At 38.3% G+C, this 19,414-nt stretch overlaps 1 protein-coding gene and 1 pseudogene across 1 annotated transcript; both read left to right on the plus strand.

Moving 5' to 3' along the window:
• Positions 1 to 23: 23 nt before the first annotated feature.
• LOC117636601 lies at positions 24 to 6,757 on the plus strand (annotated as a pseudogene).
• A 5,717-nt stretch (positions 6,758 to 12,474) lies between these two features.
• On the plus strand, positions 12,475 to 17,321 carry LOC117638603 (TMV resistance protein N-like). Its single transcript, XM_034373703.1, has 5 exons — positions 12,475 to 13,466; positions 13,948 to 15,097; positions 15,162 to 15,473; positions 15,605 to 16,495; positions 16,704 to 17,321. Exons 1-5 carry the CDS (start codon positions 12,475 to 12,477, stop codon positions 17,319 to 17,321), a joined length of 3,963 nt encoding a protein of 1,320 aa, XP_034229594.1.
• The last annotated feature ends 2,093 nt before the right edge of the window (positions 17,322 to 19,414 follow it).

Consider the following 19,414-nt stretch of genomic DNA (forward strand, 5'->3'; position numbering starts at 1 on the left):
ACAATCATTATTCCTGCTGGTTAACATTTTGCAGTGTGAATGACATCATTCTTCTTTGCTGTGTGCTCATGATGGTGACTTTTCTTGGTCCCCTTTTCGATTTAGGTTTTCTCTGTGTAGATTTCTGGTTTTGCTTGTAACTATCATCTAATGGGATAATTTATCTCCTAGTACCCTCTAAGTTGGAAACTTTGGAAGCGAGATGGTATAAGCTGCCTTGTGTGTGATTAATTACAGAAACCATCCCTGTCAGTGTCCAGTTTTACTAAACCCTTATGAGAGAGAAGCCTCCCCTAGAATGTAAGTGAGCAAGTGGTCCAGTTTATGGGTTACCTTGTTGTTGGCACCTTTTTATGAGAAAAACATGACAGGACCATACTGAAAATAATTATGACAGGGATTAAGCTAGACTACGATGCTCAGTGATTTAAGCTGCGTCTTGCCAGTTTAGTAGCTATCCGGGACTCAATGTGACAATGCTTAGTCTTCTTGTTGGAATGGTTTACGTCAGTGGCAAGACATTGTTCGTCTTGACTTGACAATTTAGAGCAGTCACCCAAGTCTGATCATCTTCTAGATCTTTGGGACACTGAGTCTTGTATTGAGAAGTGATCATGTAGTGATGGAGAGGTGATTGCCACATATTTTGTAGCTCATGAGGCATGTGCTATAGCTATCCAAGTGGTTTCAAGTATGAGCAAAAGCTATATCTGTTCCTTACTCAAGGGAATAAAGACAAAATTATTAGTTTGTTCTTATGCATCTTATCTTACCGTTTATGTGTCGGGGATGTATCTTGATAAGCTGCCTGTAGTATGCCCGTGAAATGCCTTAAGTTGAAATTGTGTCTATTTTGTTTGCCCATCACTTTGTGTCAATTGGCTAATGGTGAGCGACGAGCCTTCATTTCTTGTACTCATAAGTAAGAGATTTTTGTGAAAATACCCGGATGCCTGAATTTTGAGTTGCTTTTGTGATATTTTGTTTTGTTTTTTAATCTTCAGCCCTCCCATTTTCAACATTGGAGATTAAAATTGGACTGCATCCAGAATTTCTGAATAATAAAAAAGGTGCTACAACTGCACCTCATGTATGAATGGAGAACAAGATTGTTATTCGTTGGCGTGACCGCCCAACCGAAACAACAAATTTTTTTTATTAATGTTTGCCAAAAGAAACATGTCTATGCTGACAATGTTGGTCTACTTTGAGTCTCCCAAGATGGAAAAAGAAATTTTTTAACTGTAAGACCCACCAGCTAGCAACCAAATGATTTATTGATGTCTTCATCTTCCAGAGGGGTGGATGAGAGGGCTATGTTTAAAATTTAAATAATCTCATATACGAATCACTAGAAAAATTGATCTAATAATTAATTTGTAGGCCATTATTTCCACGAATGAAAGGAGCATATTTTGGAGCTACTGGTGTCTAATGGCAGGGGTTTCAAACCCGTTGGAAGTACTTTGTAGTTAGGAAAAAGCCGAATTTTGAACGAGGATTAATCCCAGGCTTTAGGTGTGGGACATCTCGTGGCATTTACCAGAAAAAGGAGCATATTTTGAGGTTCTATGAATGCTTGATGAGCATGAGTTGCTTGTCCTTCACGCTCAAACTCAAAAGACACCAAGCAAAAATTTCCCCGTTTTAAAAAGATGAGTAAAATACAAGAACCTCTTTTTTTTGGGTACAGAGAAGAACAACATTGTTTACTTTCATCTGAGTTAAATTATACTACCCTGTTGGGTTAATCCATGTGTGGGCGAGGGACCCATAATTGTGCCAGATGAGAAATTATTTATGCTTTTTGCTTGATTAAGATAAAGACAAAGAGTGCTAAATTATTGCTTATTATGTCGATGGGTGTGCCGAGACTTTTCCAAGGAAAAAAAACTTCTGATTTGCTTGAAGAAAAGCAAAACTCTAATTTAATCCCACGGTCACGTCCATGGCTTTGTTTATTTTGAGGGACCAACTTTTCCTTTTGTTTTCCAACAACTTAAACGCGTCAAAAAGGACGTCTGCATTGCATCTATTGTTTTTGTTTTTTTAATACAAGTGATAGGGGAGAAAGACACCAGAGACACCAGCAAGAAGAAGTGATTTGTTATCTTCATCATCTTCCAATGGCTCAAGAAGCTTCCTCTTCCAATACTTGTCCTCCTGCTTCTTCTGGATATAGTTATCACGTGTTCTTGAGTTTCAGAGGCAAAGACACTCGCAAGACTTTTACAGACCACCTCTACACAGCCTTTGTCAACGCAGGCTTCCAAACCTTCAGAGATGACGATGAACTCGAGCGAGGAAAAGGCATCAAGCCGGAGCTTGAGAAAGCCATCCAGCAATCACAAAGCTGTGTCATCGTGTTTTCGAAGGACTACGCGTTCTCTGAATGGTGCCTTGACGAGCTTGTGATGATTCTTGAACGCAAGAAGAGGAGTAGCTCTCAGGAACATGTAGTTTTACCAATCTTCTACGACGTTGATCCATCTCAAGTAAGGAGACAGACTGGAAGTCTTGCAGAAGCATTTGCTACACACCAAAAGAATCAATCCTTAAACAGGGTAAGCAGATGGAGGGCAGCACTTACAGAAATTGCAGATGTAGCAGGGATGGTCTTACAAAATCAAGCTGATGGGTAATTAAAATTTCATTCTAACTACTGTTTTACCAATTTTCTAAGAACATCATTGAAATACTTCCAAGTTTAGGTGTTTTCATTTCATCTTGATCCACACTGTTTAATTTTTGTAGGTTCTGTGTTACTCTGTTTTTTCTTTTTCCCTTTCATGTGCATTATGAACCTTTTTTTTCGGGGTCAAGTATGAACTTTTTCATGATGTTAATTTCCATGACACTCCATAGTTTAGTTGCTTCCGTAAGACTTTATAGTTTATTTCCATGAGACATTTGATTTATTATTCATTTCGCTGCCAATTATCTAGGCATGAGTCAAAGTTTATCAAGAAAGTTGTTAAAGTGATTGAAGAGAGACTAAGTCGCACGCCTATTAGTGTTGCCCGCCACCTGATTGGAATCCATTCTCAAGTTAAAAAAATCAATCTGTGGCTGCGAGATGGATCAACTGATGTCGGCATACTTATGATTTATGGCATGCGCGGAATTGGGAAGACAACAATTGCAAAATATGTTTACAATTCAGACTTTAAAAGATTTGAAGGAAGCAGTTTCTTGGAAAATATTAGAGAAGTTTCAGAACAATCCAATGGCTTAGTCAAGATACAAAGGCAACTTCTTTCTGATATTTTGCATGGAAGAAAAGTGAACATTCACAGTGTTAGTGAGGGGATAATAAAGATTCAAGATACTATTAGCTCTAAAAGAGTTCTTCTTGTTCTTGATGATGTGGATCATTTGGACCAATTAGATGCAATACTTAGGATGTAAGATCTGTTTTATCCAGGAAGTAAAATCATCGTAACAACTTGCTGCGCAGGGTTGTTACAAGCTCATCACAAAGTTATTAAGGTTCATAACGTTGCAACTTTGGGATACACGGAATCATTGGAGCTCTTCAGTTGGCATGCTTTTGGGCAGGACCACCCTATCGTAGGTTACATGGCACATTCGCATAGGGTGGTATACCAAAGTGGGGGACTTCCATTAGCTCTTAAAGTTCTGGGTTCTTCTCTATCAGGAAAAAGTATAGCTGTCTGGGAAAGTGCATTAAACAAATTGGAAGCTATTCCAAACAATGAAATCCTAAAGAAAATCAGAATAAGCTTTGATTCTTTGCAAGATGACCATGACCGAAGTTTATTCCTTCATATTGCATGTTTCTTTATTGGAATGGATACATATGTCATTAGCAGAATACTAGATGACTGTGGATTCTACACAACTGTTGCCATTCAAAATCTGATTGATAGATGTTTGGTAACAATTGATGAAAACAATAAGGTGGAGATGCATAACATGATTCGTGACATGGGAAGAGGGATTGTTCGCCTAGAATCAGAAGATCCGGGGAAACGTAGTAGGTTATGGCATCATAAGGATTCTTTCAAAGTATTGACGGAAAATACTGTAAGAAATATGCTCCCTCCTATGTATGCATGTGGATTTTTTTTTTCTTTTTGTGCATCCATGTTGGTTACTTATCCTAATGTTTTCTATTCTTTTTGCATTAGGGTACAAAAACAATTGAAGGTCTTGCCCTCAACACGTATACACACCCTGAAGTAGACATCCCTTCAAGAAGTTCAAATGAATTAGTCGGTTTGGAAACCAATGCATTTGCAAGGATGCACAAATTAAGACTGCTTCAGCTTGGCCCTGTACAACTCAATGGATGCTATGAAGAATTTCCTAAAGGATTAAGATGGTTGTGTTGGCTTGAATTTCCTTTGGATTCTTTACCCTGTAATTTTCCTTTGGAGAGGCTGGTTGTTCTTGAAATTTGCTATGGCAGCTTGAGACAAGTCTGGAAGGGAACAAAGGTATGCTACTCTACACAATATCCTTTCCTTCTTATTTTTCCTTTTTCTGGGTCACTTATTGATTATGCAATTGTAAGAATTAGGTATACCTTCTTTCACCTTTTGTTTTCAATTTTTTTTCAGTATCTCCCATCATTGAAGATTTTAAATCTCAGCCATTCCAATGCCCTCATTGAAACCCCGGACTTTTCGCATATCCCCAATCTGGAGAGACTGATTCTTAAAGATTGTGAAAGCTTGGTTGATGTCCATGAATCCATTGGAAACCTAGAGAGACTCATTTATTGGAATATGGAAGACTGCAAGAATATTAGGAAGCTCCCAAAGAACATGTGTATGCTAAAAGCCCTTGAAACACTTATCATATCTGGTTGCTCAAATCTTAATGAGCTTCCAATGGAGATGCGGAAGATGGAGTCTCTGAAGATGTTCCAAGCAGATAGAGTTCCAATACATCGATTACTCACCACCAATGAGGTCAACTTATGGCCAAGAAAAACTCCCGAAATTTGTTGGGTTTCTTATTTACCGCGCACTATAGTAGACTTAAGTCTTAGCGACTGCAATCTTTCTGATGGCGATTTTCCTAGGGATTTTGGTCAGCTATCTTCGTTGCGAAGATTAGATCTAAGTTGGAATCCAATTTCTGGCCTACCAGAATGCATAAGGGGTGTTAGCAGGCTCGACCAACTCTCTTTTTACTCTTGTTGGAGGCTCAAATCACTTGTAAGGCTACCAAGAGTTGTAAAAAGATTGATATTGTCATGTTGCTCATCATTGGAAAAAGTATCATTCCAATCTATATACCTACCCGAAAGCATCCGTATAAGCGGCAACCGGAGTCTAGTTGAGGTTGAATACGGCTACAAGTTAGAGCTCCTTGAGAAAGTTGATGCAGAAATGATCAACCTTTTGGGGCTGAGCAACTTGGAATCCACCAAAACTATTATGATGGCCACCATATACGATGCCAATGCCCATGGTACGGAGGAGAAAATGTGTCCCAGTCCAATCCTGGTCTCTCTCTCTCTCTCTCTCTCTCTCTCTCTCTCTCTCTCTCTCATATCATATCATATCATATGCAAGTGTTTGACTAATATTTTAATTTCCATGGATAGGGACTATATCAATATGGGATATTCAGCACATTTCTTCCTGGTAATGAGGTTCCAGGCCAGTTCAGCCACAAGACTGCAGGGTCCTCAATATCTTTTACTCTGCCTTTACTTCCTAATCTCATGATCAGAGGCTTGAACATCTTTGCTGTGTATTCGGAATCCAACAATGATTCTCCTAATAAGATCAATGTCAATTACAGAATATTTCCATATCCCATAATCACTGAAGTCAGCAATAAGAGCAAGGGCGTGAAGTGGATCTATGGCCCGACATTCTTCGGGGTTCCAGGTGACGGACAAGATGCAATATGGTTAAGCCATTGGAAGTTTGGGAATCAATTGGAAAGTGGCAATGAGGTGACTGTTTCATTATTTACCATATCTGAGCTTCAGGTAAAGGAGTGTGGCGTGCAGCTTGCGTATGAACAAGAACAGGAACAAGAAGAGAATATGATGAATAGCCAACACAACAACAACAACAAAACAGATACTTTTTATCCTCATGTTATTGGTGGAGATTTGTCAAGTTTTGAGGTGAGGCCAGGAACATACTTCCTCTGCCGTCTACCTATAGGTCTTACATCAACGATTATTGATATGGATGTGCGAGCATCAGTTTTGTCCAATTACCTAATTAGGGGCTCTCTTCAAATCACAGGTGTGTTAGTGTCCCATTTGATTTTGTTCCAACTACTTTTCCGAAAAGAAAAAAAAGGCGAAAAACAATGACAAGGCTTATAAATTAGCATCACATCACATGTTCATTTGGTTGGTTTAGGCCGTTGATAGTTGATACTCCATGAAACATTTCTAAATCACTCCAAATTAACTGTCTGGTGTTTGTATGTTATACAGACAAAGAAGAAGAGCAACAGAGTGACTACACGCTTGCAGCACAGGGGAGCAGCAATAGCAATAACCGCGGTGGCAGAGGTTGGAAGGTGCTCAATCTCATCATCGCCGCTGTCTTCTTTCTCTCTGTTCCTCTAGTGGCTCGCTCCTCTCTCCTTCGGCCAAAGAAGCGTCATTCTACAAGATCTCCATAGTTTTGTTATAGTAATCTGATGCTATCATCTTTGTGGTTCTCTCTGTTCTGTATTTCATATCAGGCATTCTTATACTGGATTACAATTTTGTGATCTTTTTAGATAAAATGGGTTCCGGAAGATATTTTATATATCGATAAAGTCCTTAGTTCGAATTCGAAGCAAAAAGATTTCACGTTACATATATAACTTCAACGCATAAACTTTGTTGAATGATCGATAGGTTCTTATAAATTCTTTTTGATTCTTTAATTAGAAAAAAAAAAAAAAAAATTCATACCGGGATGTAAAAATCCATAAGACTGGAGTCTCTTAATCGTACTTCTATAAGAATTCTTGAGTAAAGCCATTTGCACCATATTGAAGATTGCATTGTAAACCACATGTTTAACAAATGGATGCCCTTAAGGTGTACGTACATGTATCACCTCTACCCTGAGATGCAATCTCTAATGCAGTATTCCTAAAGATGGTTCCTCTCCTTTTTCAAGAGCTTTCGGAAACGTCGGAGTGATTGGTTAGCTAGGGTGTTATCAACATGTATATATGAATTTAGTAATCACTTCGCCAAACTCAAACACCCACAAACAAAGGATAATTTTAAAACAGAAAAATAAATATAACATAAAGCAGCACCAAGACTTAGCGAGGTACGTCCTCACAGCCTCGGTGCTCACCTCGAGAAATTTCACTAGCACGAAAAGAAGACAATTTTGGTTACCAATCTCACCCTTAACCCACTCTAGGTCTTAAGATCTCTCTCTCCCTTTGCCAACATTTGCCACCCTTTTATTGTATCGCAAGCTTGAGCCAATTTGAGAAATCCCACATGGACACTCGAGGACTTGTTGCATTACAATCCAGTGTCGTCTAATGCTGCCTGACGCCTTTTCTTCAATCCTGATCTTGAGTCCAAACTTCATGTCAACACTTTCGGTGAGCCAAAAATACAACAATAACAACCAACCGGAGAAGGACGAGAAGCACTATTGGAAGGTGAGGCACTGTTACCATTAACATTAGCATTTGTAGTACTAGAAGGACCAACAGTCTGGGAAGAACCACCTGGATCGACGCCTGAGCCCCGATATGGTGAGGCAGGGATGGGAGCAGTGGCAGGTTCAAGAGAATAAACAGGCACGCCTGGCTGAGTCAGATGTTTTTCAAGATTCAACAGCACCTTCTGAAGATAATCAAAGGTAATAGCCGTGGTGCTAAACTCATATGTTGGGAAGGCATTCATGACAATGATCACTAAATCACGGTCAGCGATAGGGCTGCCTGCAAGCCTAAGATTATCTGCAATGGAGTTTATTTTGTTTAGGTAAGCAGCAGTGGAGACGTAGTCAGCCCTAGCTGCATGAAGAAGCTCACCACACAGCTGCAAAACCCGGGTGTTGATTGGAGAAGCATAATGCCTCTCCAAAGACACCCACGTTGTCCGCGAAGAAGCGGAGTCGGCCACAGTAGAGAAGACAGAGGGAGTGAGCAACGCATTGATCCAATTCTGGATCGTTCGATCCACATGAATCCAGGCGTCAAATGCGGGATCAACATTAAACGTACTTTTGCCTTGATCATCAGTCAGAAAATAGGCGGGACATGGCTTCGTCCCGTCTACATAACCCATGAAATTTCGACCTTTTAAGTGACGAACAACTTGTGCAAGCCAAAGAGGGTAGTTTGTGCCATCAAGTTTGATAGCAATCGGAGGAAGGTTCCCGACACGAGCCGTGGAGGAGGAAGAGTACATGACGAAGGAGTAGCTTGAACAAACAAATTAAGACCCACATTCAGTTGAAAGATGATGGTGTTTTATATACAACTAGCTTTCTGTTATAGAGGCCGGTGTTTATAAAATAAAACCTAGAGGCCGGTTTGGATCGAATGGTTTGAAATAATAAATAAATAAATTGGTATTTGAGTTTGATCATCATGAAATCCATAAACTATAATTTGATGATGAGTGCTCTCGTTTTCTATAGAATTGAATTTATATATTTATATGGATTTCTTCTAATAATTTCTTATAAGAGAGATGTCTTGCAAATGTCAACAACGCGGTTTGGACGTTTTAAAATTGTAAGTTGACCCAACACATTTATTATTTAAAACAGAATGGAATTCTTCTATGTTTTAAAAAATAAAAAATAAAAAATATTATTTTGCTGGTTGGCTGTCTCTCCAAAGTCAAAGTCCAAAGTAATAAAATGAAACAGAAAGAGCTTTATAATTTAATTTATGCTGCCGTCAACTAAATTCATAAATAAAATTCAGTATTTTTTTTATTTATTATCTGTACATAAAACAGAATAATTCCATTCTTTCTTAATCATCATGTGTGATGGGCAAGCTAAAATTTCTAAACACCCTAAACGCATTGATTGGGTTTGTATGCATCTCTTCTAAGATTTATTAGAAGAATAGATTTTCTAATGATTAAGTAGAACTATCTACGCATGATATGTGTGTTCGAAGTCACTTCAAATAAAATTTATAAAAAATAAGAAAAAAATATTGTTTAATTACTTGAAGGACAAATTTGACATTCTATATGCATTTCGATCGACAAAAGGTTCTCTGAACACACCTTATGGAGTGATGTGAACTATTGTTCATCAGCATGAACTACTTGTTTATATTATATATATGTATATATACACCATCACCTTTTCAACCGAAAGAAACACTAACAACAAGTGCTTTGACATCTTCCAAACAGCTTGTTTGCAAGATTGTTTTCCACCATGGCTTCCACCACCTCAACGTCTTTTTTTCTAATCAAACTTGATGGCACCAATTATCCTCTTTGGCTTGCCCAAGTCATCCCCGTCTTGAAAAGTAGAAATCTCATGGGTCATGTGGACGGGACAAAGCCATGTCCTGCCTATCTTCTCACCGATGGAAAAGGCAAAACTGTTAATCCCGCATTCGATGCATGGATTAAAGAGGATCGGATGATCCAGAGTTGGATCAACGGCTCACTTACTGCCGCTGTTTCGTCCATGGTGGTTCCCTCTGCTTGTTCGCGGAGTATATGGCTGTCGTTGGAGAAGCGCTACGGTTCTCAGTCTCAAAACGACAGAGTTTTGCAGCTCTGCGGTGAGCTTCTTCACAAGAGGAGTGATATCTCCATCTCGGCTTACCTAAACAGAACAAACTCCATTGCAGACAAACTTAGGGTTGCTGGCAGCCCCATCTCTGACCATGATTTAGTGACGGTTGTCACCAGTAATTTCCCGCAGTATAAGATTACGGCTAACTCTACCTGGAACCCTCTCACCTACAAAGTTCTTCAGAACATACTATTGACGCTTGAAAAAGAATTGCCTATGTAATAATTTATGCACTTTTTTTTGTTGTTTTTGTTGCATTTGAATGGTTTAATTCTGGGTTTGCTATGCATCGTGTGGACTTGACAATTTAGAGCGGTCACCTAAGCATCTTCTAGATCTTTTGGACACTGAAACTCATATTGAGATGTTATCATTCTGTGTATCACGGGTAATTTTCTTTTCCTTTCCAATGTAATAAAAAGGTTTCCTCTCTCTGCCAAAGCAAATTTTAGTCTAGAGTTGGGCAAAACATTGTCCAAACGGGTCAAACTAAATCAATTCAATGGTTTGGTTTGATTTTTTTCTCTAAATTACTGTAATCCTGGGATTTAGAGTTTAGTTTGGTCCAAAAATTCCTCCCAAAGTATTATATATGAGAAATTGGGATATTATATATACATAAATTCTCCTACACGAATGTCCGAAAAGTTATTACTGTGCAGAGGTGCTATTGTAAATAGGGAGAAATGTAGGAAAGGGTAGTAAAAAATACATAGTATTTGCACAGTAATAACATCCGGACATCTGCATAGTAAAAAACCATATATATATCCCTTCTATTGACAGATCTCTCAAATAATTTTATTTGAGGGACGCACTTTAGGGTACCCTACCATTTTTTTTTCCAATGATCCAAACAATCTATTTTTTAGGTCTTCATTCGTAGATCATCCTTACAAAAAATTAGACAAATCGGAAACCGTTTTGACATCCAATTGTGTCTTACAAAATCAATAAACACGGTACTTCAAGAAAATACTAAAATTTAAATAACTCAATTGAGTGGTCAAATGATATTTGATTTAAGTGATTTTTTGTAGAGATGATCTTTGAATGAGTATCTACAAAATAGACGTTTAGATTAGTGAAATACAATCCGGAATGGGGCCTACAAGGAGTATCCCTCAAATAAGGGATCCCTCAATGAAAGCTCTCTGATATATATATATATATATATATATATATATATATAAGGGATTAGACTATTCAAATATATATGATCTGATACATGTTCTATGGTGAGAAGTTCACTGATGAGAATATGAACCTTTAATCTCTCCGGAGAAAAATTGGGGGAAAAAAAAACTTGGACGGAGACTCCCCTGTCATGTAACGGCTTATTATTATCCCTTCCAATACGTTCCTCACACCGTATGGTTTTACTTACACATATAAGAATTTCACACAAATTCATCTAACCAATTGATGAACATCGTGGAAATATCGCATCAGTTGTTGGGCATTTTAAATTCCAAACACTCTCCTCCCCTTTGACCACACCTTCCCCAGCAACAGTGCAGGCCAAATTGTAACTGAACTCTATATAATTAATTGATAACATAAACTTTGAGGAGGTTTGATTCTTTAACAAATGTTTCTTGCAGGCAAGGAGGTTCTGCCAAAGAATATGAAACTCGTTTTAGTTTAAAGAGACAGATCATCAATCTATTATTGATGATTGCCTTGCTTTCTCTTTCAATAATTTACTTTAGACTTTGGAGGGAGAGCCAGCCAGACAATCAGCAATCATGTTGACCACTCCTGGTGCAACAAGAGGAGCTCCTCCCAATACCTGGAGATGTTGCTTGTAATATTGGACACCGGCCGCCTGTCCAAAATTATTTTGAAAGAACAATATATATATATACAAGAACTCCACCATTCTGCCTCAAGTGTCGGGTCAACAAAATTTTTCTAACACCCTAACCTCGTTGTCTCTTGTAAGAATCATAAGAATAATTTATTTATTTAATTAGAGGCCCCGATGTTTATCATACCGACATATTTGTCTGCACTATGACTTTCGAGGAAATTTTTAAAGTGTGACTGTCACACCAGGTCGTGTTACTAGTTAAATGTTATAACATAAACTGAGATTTTAGTTAATTTGATGACATTGTATTAATAAATGAACAATTTATTACCGGCAGTGCTACAATCACCTAATAATAAGATCTATAAGCAATAATTGAATCGGATAATATTATATGATGATTTATATTAGAGCTCTCAAGGTTGACTCACAACTATTATTATTATTATTTGGAAAAGTTAAGAAGGGCGGTGGGTTTTCTCACAAACACATTATAAATTAAGATGCCATGGAAGTTTGAATATGAGACTAATAGTCTGCAAGTGCATGTCCCTTTCCACAACGCTAGACCACGTTGGTCACTTAACAAGTAATTAAGTTTTGGAAATAAATTTGATTCTTTTAATTGAATTTTGTATATTATCCATACATAAAATAGAATAATTTCATTCTTAGTCAACATGTGTGTTGGGTGAACTATAATTTTCAAACGACACCCCAAAACGCGTGGATGACGTTTGCATACATCTCTTGTAAGAATTTTTAGAAGATTTTTTTTCCTCTAATAATTCACTAGTGTGTTGACAAGAAGAAGTTAATTCGTTGAAGTGATCAGAACCATAGTGCCAACCAGTACTTCTCTTCATTCCCTTATTATACAAATTACAACTTAATTGCTCGATCGATTTCGTTCATCCATCCATGTCTTCCTCCTCAACTTCTCTTCCGTCAAATGCCATCAAACTCGATGGCACCAATTATCCTGTTTGGCTTGCCAAAGCTATTCCCATTTTACAAAGTCGAAACCTCATGGGTTATGTGGACGGGACCAAGCCCTGCCCTGACTATTATCTCACTGATGCTCAAGGAAAAATAACCTTCACCGTTGATCCCGCATATGACCGGTGGATTAGAGAGGATCGGATGGTCCAAAGTTGGATCAATGCCTCGCTTGCTCCCTCTGTTTTATCTGTTGTGGCTAACTCCACTACTGCACGGAACGCATGGCTGTCTTTGGAGAAGCGCTACGCTTCTCAATCTCACAACCCTAATTCTGCCACTACAGCCGCCTTTGCCTTTGCCTCAGTACCTCCTCCATCTGGACGCGGTGGTTCTCCTCGTTCGGGGTCAACAAGTTTTCGAGGTCGCTGGGTTGCACCCAGCGTTGGTGCTTCTAGTACTGCATATGATAACCCTAGCGGAAATGGTAATGGTAATGGAAATGTCAGTTCTCCATCTAGTTATCACGTGTTCTTGAGTTTCAGAGGCGAAGACACTCGCAAGACTTTTTCTGACCACCTCTACACGGCCTTTGTGAAGGCCGGCCTTCGCACATTCCGAGACGACGATGAACTAAAGAGAGGAGAACATATTCAGCCGGAAGTTCTGAGAGCCATCAAAGAGTCAAAATGTTTTGTCATTGTGTTCTCAAAGGAGTATGCGTCTTCGCTTTGGTGCCTTGACGAGCTCGTGATGATCCTCGATCGCAAGAGGAGCTCTAACTCTAGCCATGTCGTTTTGCCAGTATTTTATGACGTCGATCCATCCCAAGTGCGGAAACAGACGGGGAGTTTTGCAACGGCGTTTGCCAGACATGAAATGCGTCACTCGTTGGAGACGACAAAGAGATGGAGGGCAGCGCTTACAGAAGTTGCAGATGTAGCCGGGATGGTCTTACAAAACGAAGCTGATGGGTGAGTACGTAATATTTATTTATTTTTATGACGCGTTTGATTAGTTAAGAATAAACTAAAGTCCAAAAATTATATGTCGTCAACGAAAAAGAAAAAAAATAATGCGAATAATTTGAAGCTGACTAAACAACTTCAATCCAAGATGTACGTCCTCCATCAAATGAAATTGATGAACTCCAATGGGGAGGTTTTATCACAAGCAAATGTTCACTTAAGTGAATAAATCAGATACTTGAGCATTTTGAAGGTTAATAGGTTCAACATTCTCACACACACACACACAAAAGATTTGTAGATTAGTTTCTACTAATTTTTTCTCTTTCTCTTTCTCTTTTTTTCCGTGTGTTTTTAGCATGGTTTTCGCGGTCTATATTTTTCCTCATTCAACTCATTGTAGATTAAATGTCATATTATTTCCATGAGAATTTACAGTTTAACAATATTAGTCCCGACATTTATTCTTCATATTGCAATTGTCTAGGCATGAGGCGAAGTTTATCCAGAAAATTGTTAAAGTGATTGAAGATAGGCTAAGTCGCACGCCATTAAGTGCTGCGCCGCACTTGATTGGAATTGACTATCGGGTCAAAAACATTAATCTGTGGTTACAAGATCAATCGACTGATGTTGGCATTCTGGCAATTTATGGGATGCGTGGAACAGGGAAGACAACGGTTGCCAAATTTGTTTACGATTCAAACTTTAGAAGATTTGAAGCAAGCAGTTTCCTTGAAAATATCAAAGGAAGTTCAGAACAACCCAATGGCTTAGTTCAAGTACAAAAACAACTTCTTACTGATATTTTGGATGGAAGAAAAGTGAAAGTAAACAGTGTAAGTGAGGCCATAACTAAGGTTGAAGATGCCATTAGCTCTAAAAGAATCCTTCTTGTTCTTGATGATGTGGATCATATGGACAAATTGTTGGATCTACTACTCAGGATGAAAGATCGGTCTTCTCGAGGAAGTAAAATCATCATAACAACTAGCAATGTAGGGTTGTTAAGATCTGATCGTTACCAAGTTATTAAGGTGCATGACATTGGAACTTTCAGGGACAGTGAATCATTAGAACTCTTTAGTTGGCATGCTTTTGGAAAGGACCATCCCATTGAAGGTTACAAGGAAATTTCAAAAAAGGTAGTAAACCATTGCCGAGGACTTCCCGTAGCTCTTAAAACTTTGGGTTCTTCTTTATCAGGGCAAAGTATGGTTGTATGGAAAAGTGCATTAGAGAAATTGGAAGCTATCCCAAAGGATGAAATCATGAAGAAACTTAAAGTAAGCTATGACTCTTTGCAAGATGACCACGATCGAGATTTATTCCTTCACATCGCATGCTTTTTCATTGGAATGGAAAATGATGTCATGGTTAGAATACTAGATGGTTGTGGTTTCCATACAATTGTTGGCATTCAAAATCTCCTGGATAGATGTTTGATAAGAATTGACAGATGTAACAAGGTGCAGATGAATCACATGATTCGTGACATGGGAAGGGGAATTGTTGGCTTAGAATCCAAGCAGTCGGGGCAACGCAATAGGTTATGGCGTCATAAGGATTCTTTCGAAGTATTGACAGAAAATAGTGTAAGAAACATATTCTTTTTGTATCTGTATGCTTTACTTTTTGTGCATCCATTTTGGTTACTTATATATCCAAATATTTTATTTTCAAATGCTTATTACTTTTCAGGGTACAGAAAATATTGAAGGTCTTATTCTGGACATGCGTATGCACCCTGCATATAGTGCTCTTTCAAGAAGGTCAAATGTTGAGGTAGTCTTGGAAACCAATGCATTTGCAAAGATGAACAAACTAAAGCTACTCCAACTTAGTCATGTACAACTCGAAGGAAACTATCAAGAATTTCCTAAAGGATTAAGATGGTTGAGTTGGCATCAATCTCAGTTGGAAATGTTACCCATTGATTTTCCATTGAAGAGTTTGGTTGTTCTTGAAATGTGCTATAGCAGCTTGAGACGATTTTGGAATCAGAGAACTGAGGTATATGCTACCTCTTTACACTATATACTTTCCTTTTTCCTTTTTCTTTTTTTCGCGTTTTCGATGCTAGATTATACATTTGTAAGAATTAATTGTTTACCTTCTTAGTTAAGTTGTTTCTTTTTCAACAGTGTCTCCCAACAATGAAGATCCTAAATCTCAGCCATTCCCATTATATTAAAGAAACCCCTGACTTTTCGTTTGTTCCCAATCTAGAGGTTCTGATTCTGAAAGACTGTCCAAGCTTAGTTGATGTCCATGAATCCATTGGAAAAATAGAGACACTCACTGAGTTGAATATGGAAGATTGCAAAAATGTTAGGAAGCTGGACATTTCTCAGCTAAGATTCCTTGAAACACTTATTATTTCCGGTTGCTCAAATCTTAACGAGTTTCCGATGGACATGAGGAAGATGAAATCTCTAAAAGTGTTTCAAGCAGATCCAATTCACCAATTGCTCCATACCGCAGAGGATCCAGAGGTTGAACTAGGGCAAGAAAACATTCCAGAAATGTTTTGGACTTCTTACATACCAAGCAACTTGGTAGATTTAAGTCTTGGAAATTGCAATCTTTCTGATGATGATTTTCCCACGGCATTTCGAAACCTGTCCTCATTGCAAAATCTAAACCTAAGCGGTAACCCTATTCGCAGCCTACCGGATTGTATTAGAGGTCTTAAGAAGCTCTATACACTTTCTTTTTCAGAGTGCACAAGGCTCAAATACCTTGTAAGGCTACCCAAGGTTGGAGAACATATTGTAATATCCGGATGCACCTCATTGGAGAAAATATCGTATCAATCGATTTCCTATCGACCCACCCGCTTTGTCATTGGATCCAACTGGAAGCTAGCTCTGCTTCAGGGCTGCTTCAAGTTTGAACCCATTGATGCATTTGACGATGCCGAAATGATCAACCTTCTGGGCTTGACCAACTGGGCATCCATGCGAATTATTACGGACACTACACATGATGCGCTTGTCAATGCTGAGACTGAGAAGAAGCAGGAACCCATCAAGGTCTCTTTCTCTATCTCCACTTTATATATTTATATGCATTAAAAAGATGCTTTTTGTTAAATTGATCCGTATACGGAAACGGAAGTGTTTAAAAAATACATAGGTAGCTGAAATTAGAAGTTTTTAATCCATTCTTAACATAAAATCCTTGCGAAGTTACTACTATATACTATGCATATGTTGATGTGTAAGTGTGTTGTTCGCACAGGGACTGTATGAAAATGGTATATTCAGCACATTTCTTCCCGGGGACCAGGTTCCAAAACAGTTCAGCCATTATATGGATGGGCTCTCAGTATCTTACACCGTGCCTTTACTTCCCAATCTCAAGATCCGAGGCTTGAACGTCTTCGCCGTCTATACAAAATCCGACACTCCTTCTAAGTACAATTACACTAGGGATTCATCACTTAGACCTATAATGGGTCAAGTCGACAACAAGACCAGCCGCGTGGCATGGACATACGGCCCGTTGTACTACGGCGTCCCGAGGGATGGAGAGGATGTGACATGGCTGAGCCATTGGAGGTTCGGGGATCAAGTGCGAGGGGGCGATGAAATGGATTTTAAGGTATTTCCAAAAGCGGAGATTAGGGTAAAGAAATGTGGCATCCAGGTTGTGTACGAGCAAGGAGAGAAGAGGTGGAAGAGCTACACGGAGGACCCTTTTTATCCAAATGTGATTTCTGGAGAAACGTCGGTGTATGGGTTTAAGTGGGATCGTAAAGGGACATACTTCATCACTCACTCTACGCCAGGGCCAACTGCAGATTATATTACCAACCATTTTGCACCTGACTTCAATTACCTTGGGCGCATCACTTGATTCAAACTGAAGGATAAGATATTATGAGCTGGATATACTAAACGTTGTCGTTTTCCTGTGTATTGGAGTCAATTTAATTCATGCATGCTGTGTTGGTTGATCAGAATAAGAAATGTTACGAAAAGAAAGCGGTTCATAAAGTATGACTGTAGAAATACTCCACGGGTCATCCCTCGAATCCAAAAGATTGCATGATGGAGTAATTACTTCAAACCACTATACTTTGTGAGTCTTTTATTCTTCAATTAACATTTTAGGTTTCGTTTTACAATCACATTTTCTTATTCGATTTAAAGTTTGTGAGCTGAGGGATTTAAATAAATAACATAATTTCCACCTCATTTGGTGAAGAAAATTAATGAACAAATAATTTGATGGCATTTCTCCAAGAAGTTGCCAGCCAATGAATGTCATATTACTTATGAGGGCATTTGGGATTAAAAACCCGCTAGCTGACTTTCCAGAAAGTATTGACTACAACAACTCATTTAAAGACAAATAATAATAATAAACTTGGCTTAATCGTATCGTAGCAAGCAACCATTCACTCTACTTGCACCAGGTCAGAAAATAATGAATAAAAGAAAGAAGTGCATTCTTTATTCATCATGGTCGGTGAAATCATTGCCACCAGATATTCCTAAACGCGTCATTGACATTTGCATATCTTGTTCCTAGAATATATAACTGGAAAAATAAAAGTTTGTGGTTCCAAACTATGATCAGTTCCTTCTAAAAATTAGTACGCACATCTTCATTTCAAGGGCAGAGATTCGCATGTTATTCGATGGCTCTTCCTCCACACAGCTATGACGTGTTCTTGAGTTTCAGAGGCGAAGACACTCGCAAGACTTTTACTGATCATCTCTACACAGCCTTCATAAATGCAGGCTTTCGCACATTTAGAGATGACGATGAACTCGAAAGAGGAGAAGATATCAAGCCTGAACTGCAGAAAGCCATCCAGCAATCGCGAAGTTCTGTCATTGTGTTTTCAAAAAACTACGCGTCTTCCCGATGGTGCCTTGACGAACTTGTCATGATCCTCGAACGCAAAAGGACGTCAGATCATGTAGTTTTACCAGTCTTCTACGACGTAGACCCATCTCAAGTGAGGAAGCCGACGGCAAGTCTTGCAACAGCTTTTGTAAAAAATGGGTCCTTGAAGGTCAAGGTGGAGAAACGGAGGGCTGCACTTACTGAAGTTGCAGATCTAGCCGGGATGGTCTTGCAAAATCAAGCTGATGGGTAATTAATTAATTTCTTTATTACAACTCGTACATATATGCATTTTTTTAAAAAGAGAATTATATATATGACCTTGGATTATATTATATCTCCTTCTAGATTAATTGGTAAAAAATTTATAGATAGAGGCTATTTGGTGCTATTTTTCTCTCTTTTTTGTGTTCCCAAATATAATATAATATGATTTGTTTTTAATTGGTACCTGAACATTGACTTTCACCTAACGTTATTTGTCCCAATTTAGTCTATCAATAGTACCAAATAAATATATAAAAAATAACACATCTCATGGGCAATTTTGGTACTTGAAACATATTGTTCATATGCGTATAAAAGATAATGATGAGGAGGCAGACATAGATTTAGTCAAATTGGCTAGAGAGAGGACGTGCTCGCCACTCTGCACCTGAATTCAAATTCTCTTTCCGTAATTAGATTAGTTTAAAGTAGAATATCTCTTGTAATAAAAAATAAAAAATATATAATGAGGAGAAAGACACAAAATTGCCATAAGGTTTATAAATTATTTTTACAAAGTTTCATTTTTGTACTTATTAAATTTAAATGATTAATTGAGGTGCAGACATGGACTTAGCCAATTTTGTTAGAGCGAATGTGCTCCTCACTCTGTATTTGAGTTCAATTCCCCCACCCCACTCTGTATAAAATAAATAAAAGATTAATTGTGGTACTTAGAATTTTGGCATGTTGTTTCCATGAGACTTTACAATTTAATTATGCTTCCCTCGTTTTCCATCTTGATTGCAATTTTCTAGGCACGAGTCAAAATTCATCAACAAAATTGTTAAGGTGATTGAAGGCAAATTAAGTCGGACTGCATTCAA

The sequence above is a fragment of the Prunus dulcis genome, chromosome 8 (genome assembly GCF_902201215.1).
Source record: "Prunus dulcis chromosome 8, ALMONDv2, whole genome shotgun sequence".
In the NCBI taxonomy this organism is placed as follows: domain Eukaryota; kingdom Viridiplantae; phylum Streptophyta; class Magnoliopsida; order Rosales; family Rosaceae; genus Prunus; species Prunus dulcis.

What these genes read in the sequence shown, in the direction of transcription:
- LOC117638603 (XM_034373703.1), top strand. Translation starts at nt 12,475, where the DNA reads ATGTCTTCCTCCTCAACTTCTCTTCCGTCAAATGCCATCAAACTCGAT. An exon ending in TTTGGAATCAGAGAACTGAG is followed by an intron (nt 15,474 to 15,604) that starts GTATATGCTACC and finishes CTTTTTCAACAG; the next exon opens with TGTCTCCCAACAATGAAGAT. An exon ending in AGAAGCAGGAACCCATCAAG is followed by an intron (nt 16,496 to 16,703) that starts GTCTCTTTCTCT and finishes TTGTTCGCACAG; the next exon opens with GGACTGTATGAAAATGGTAT.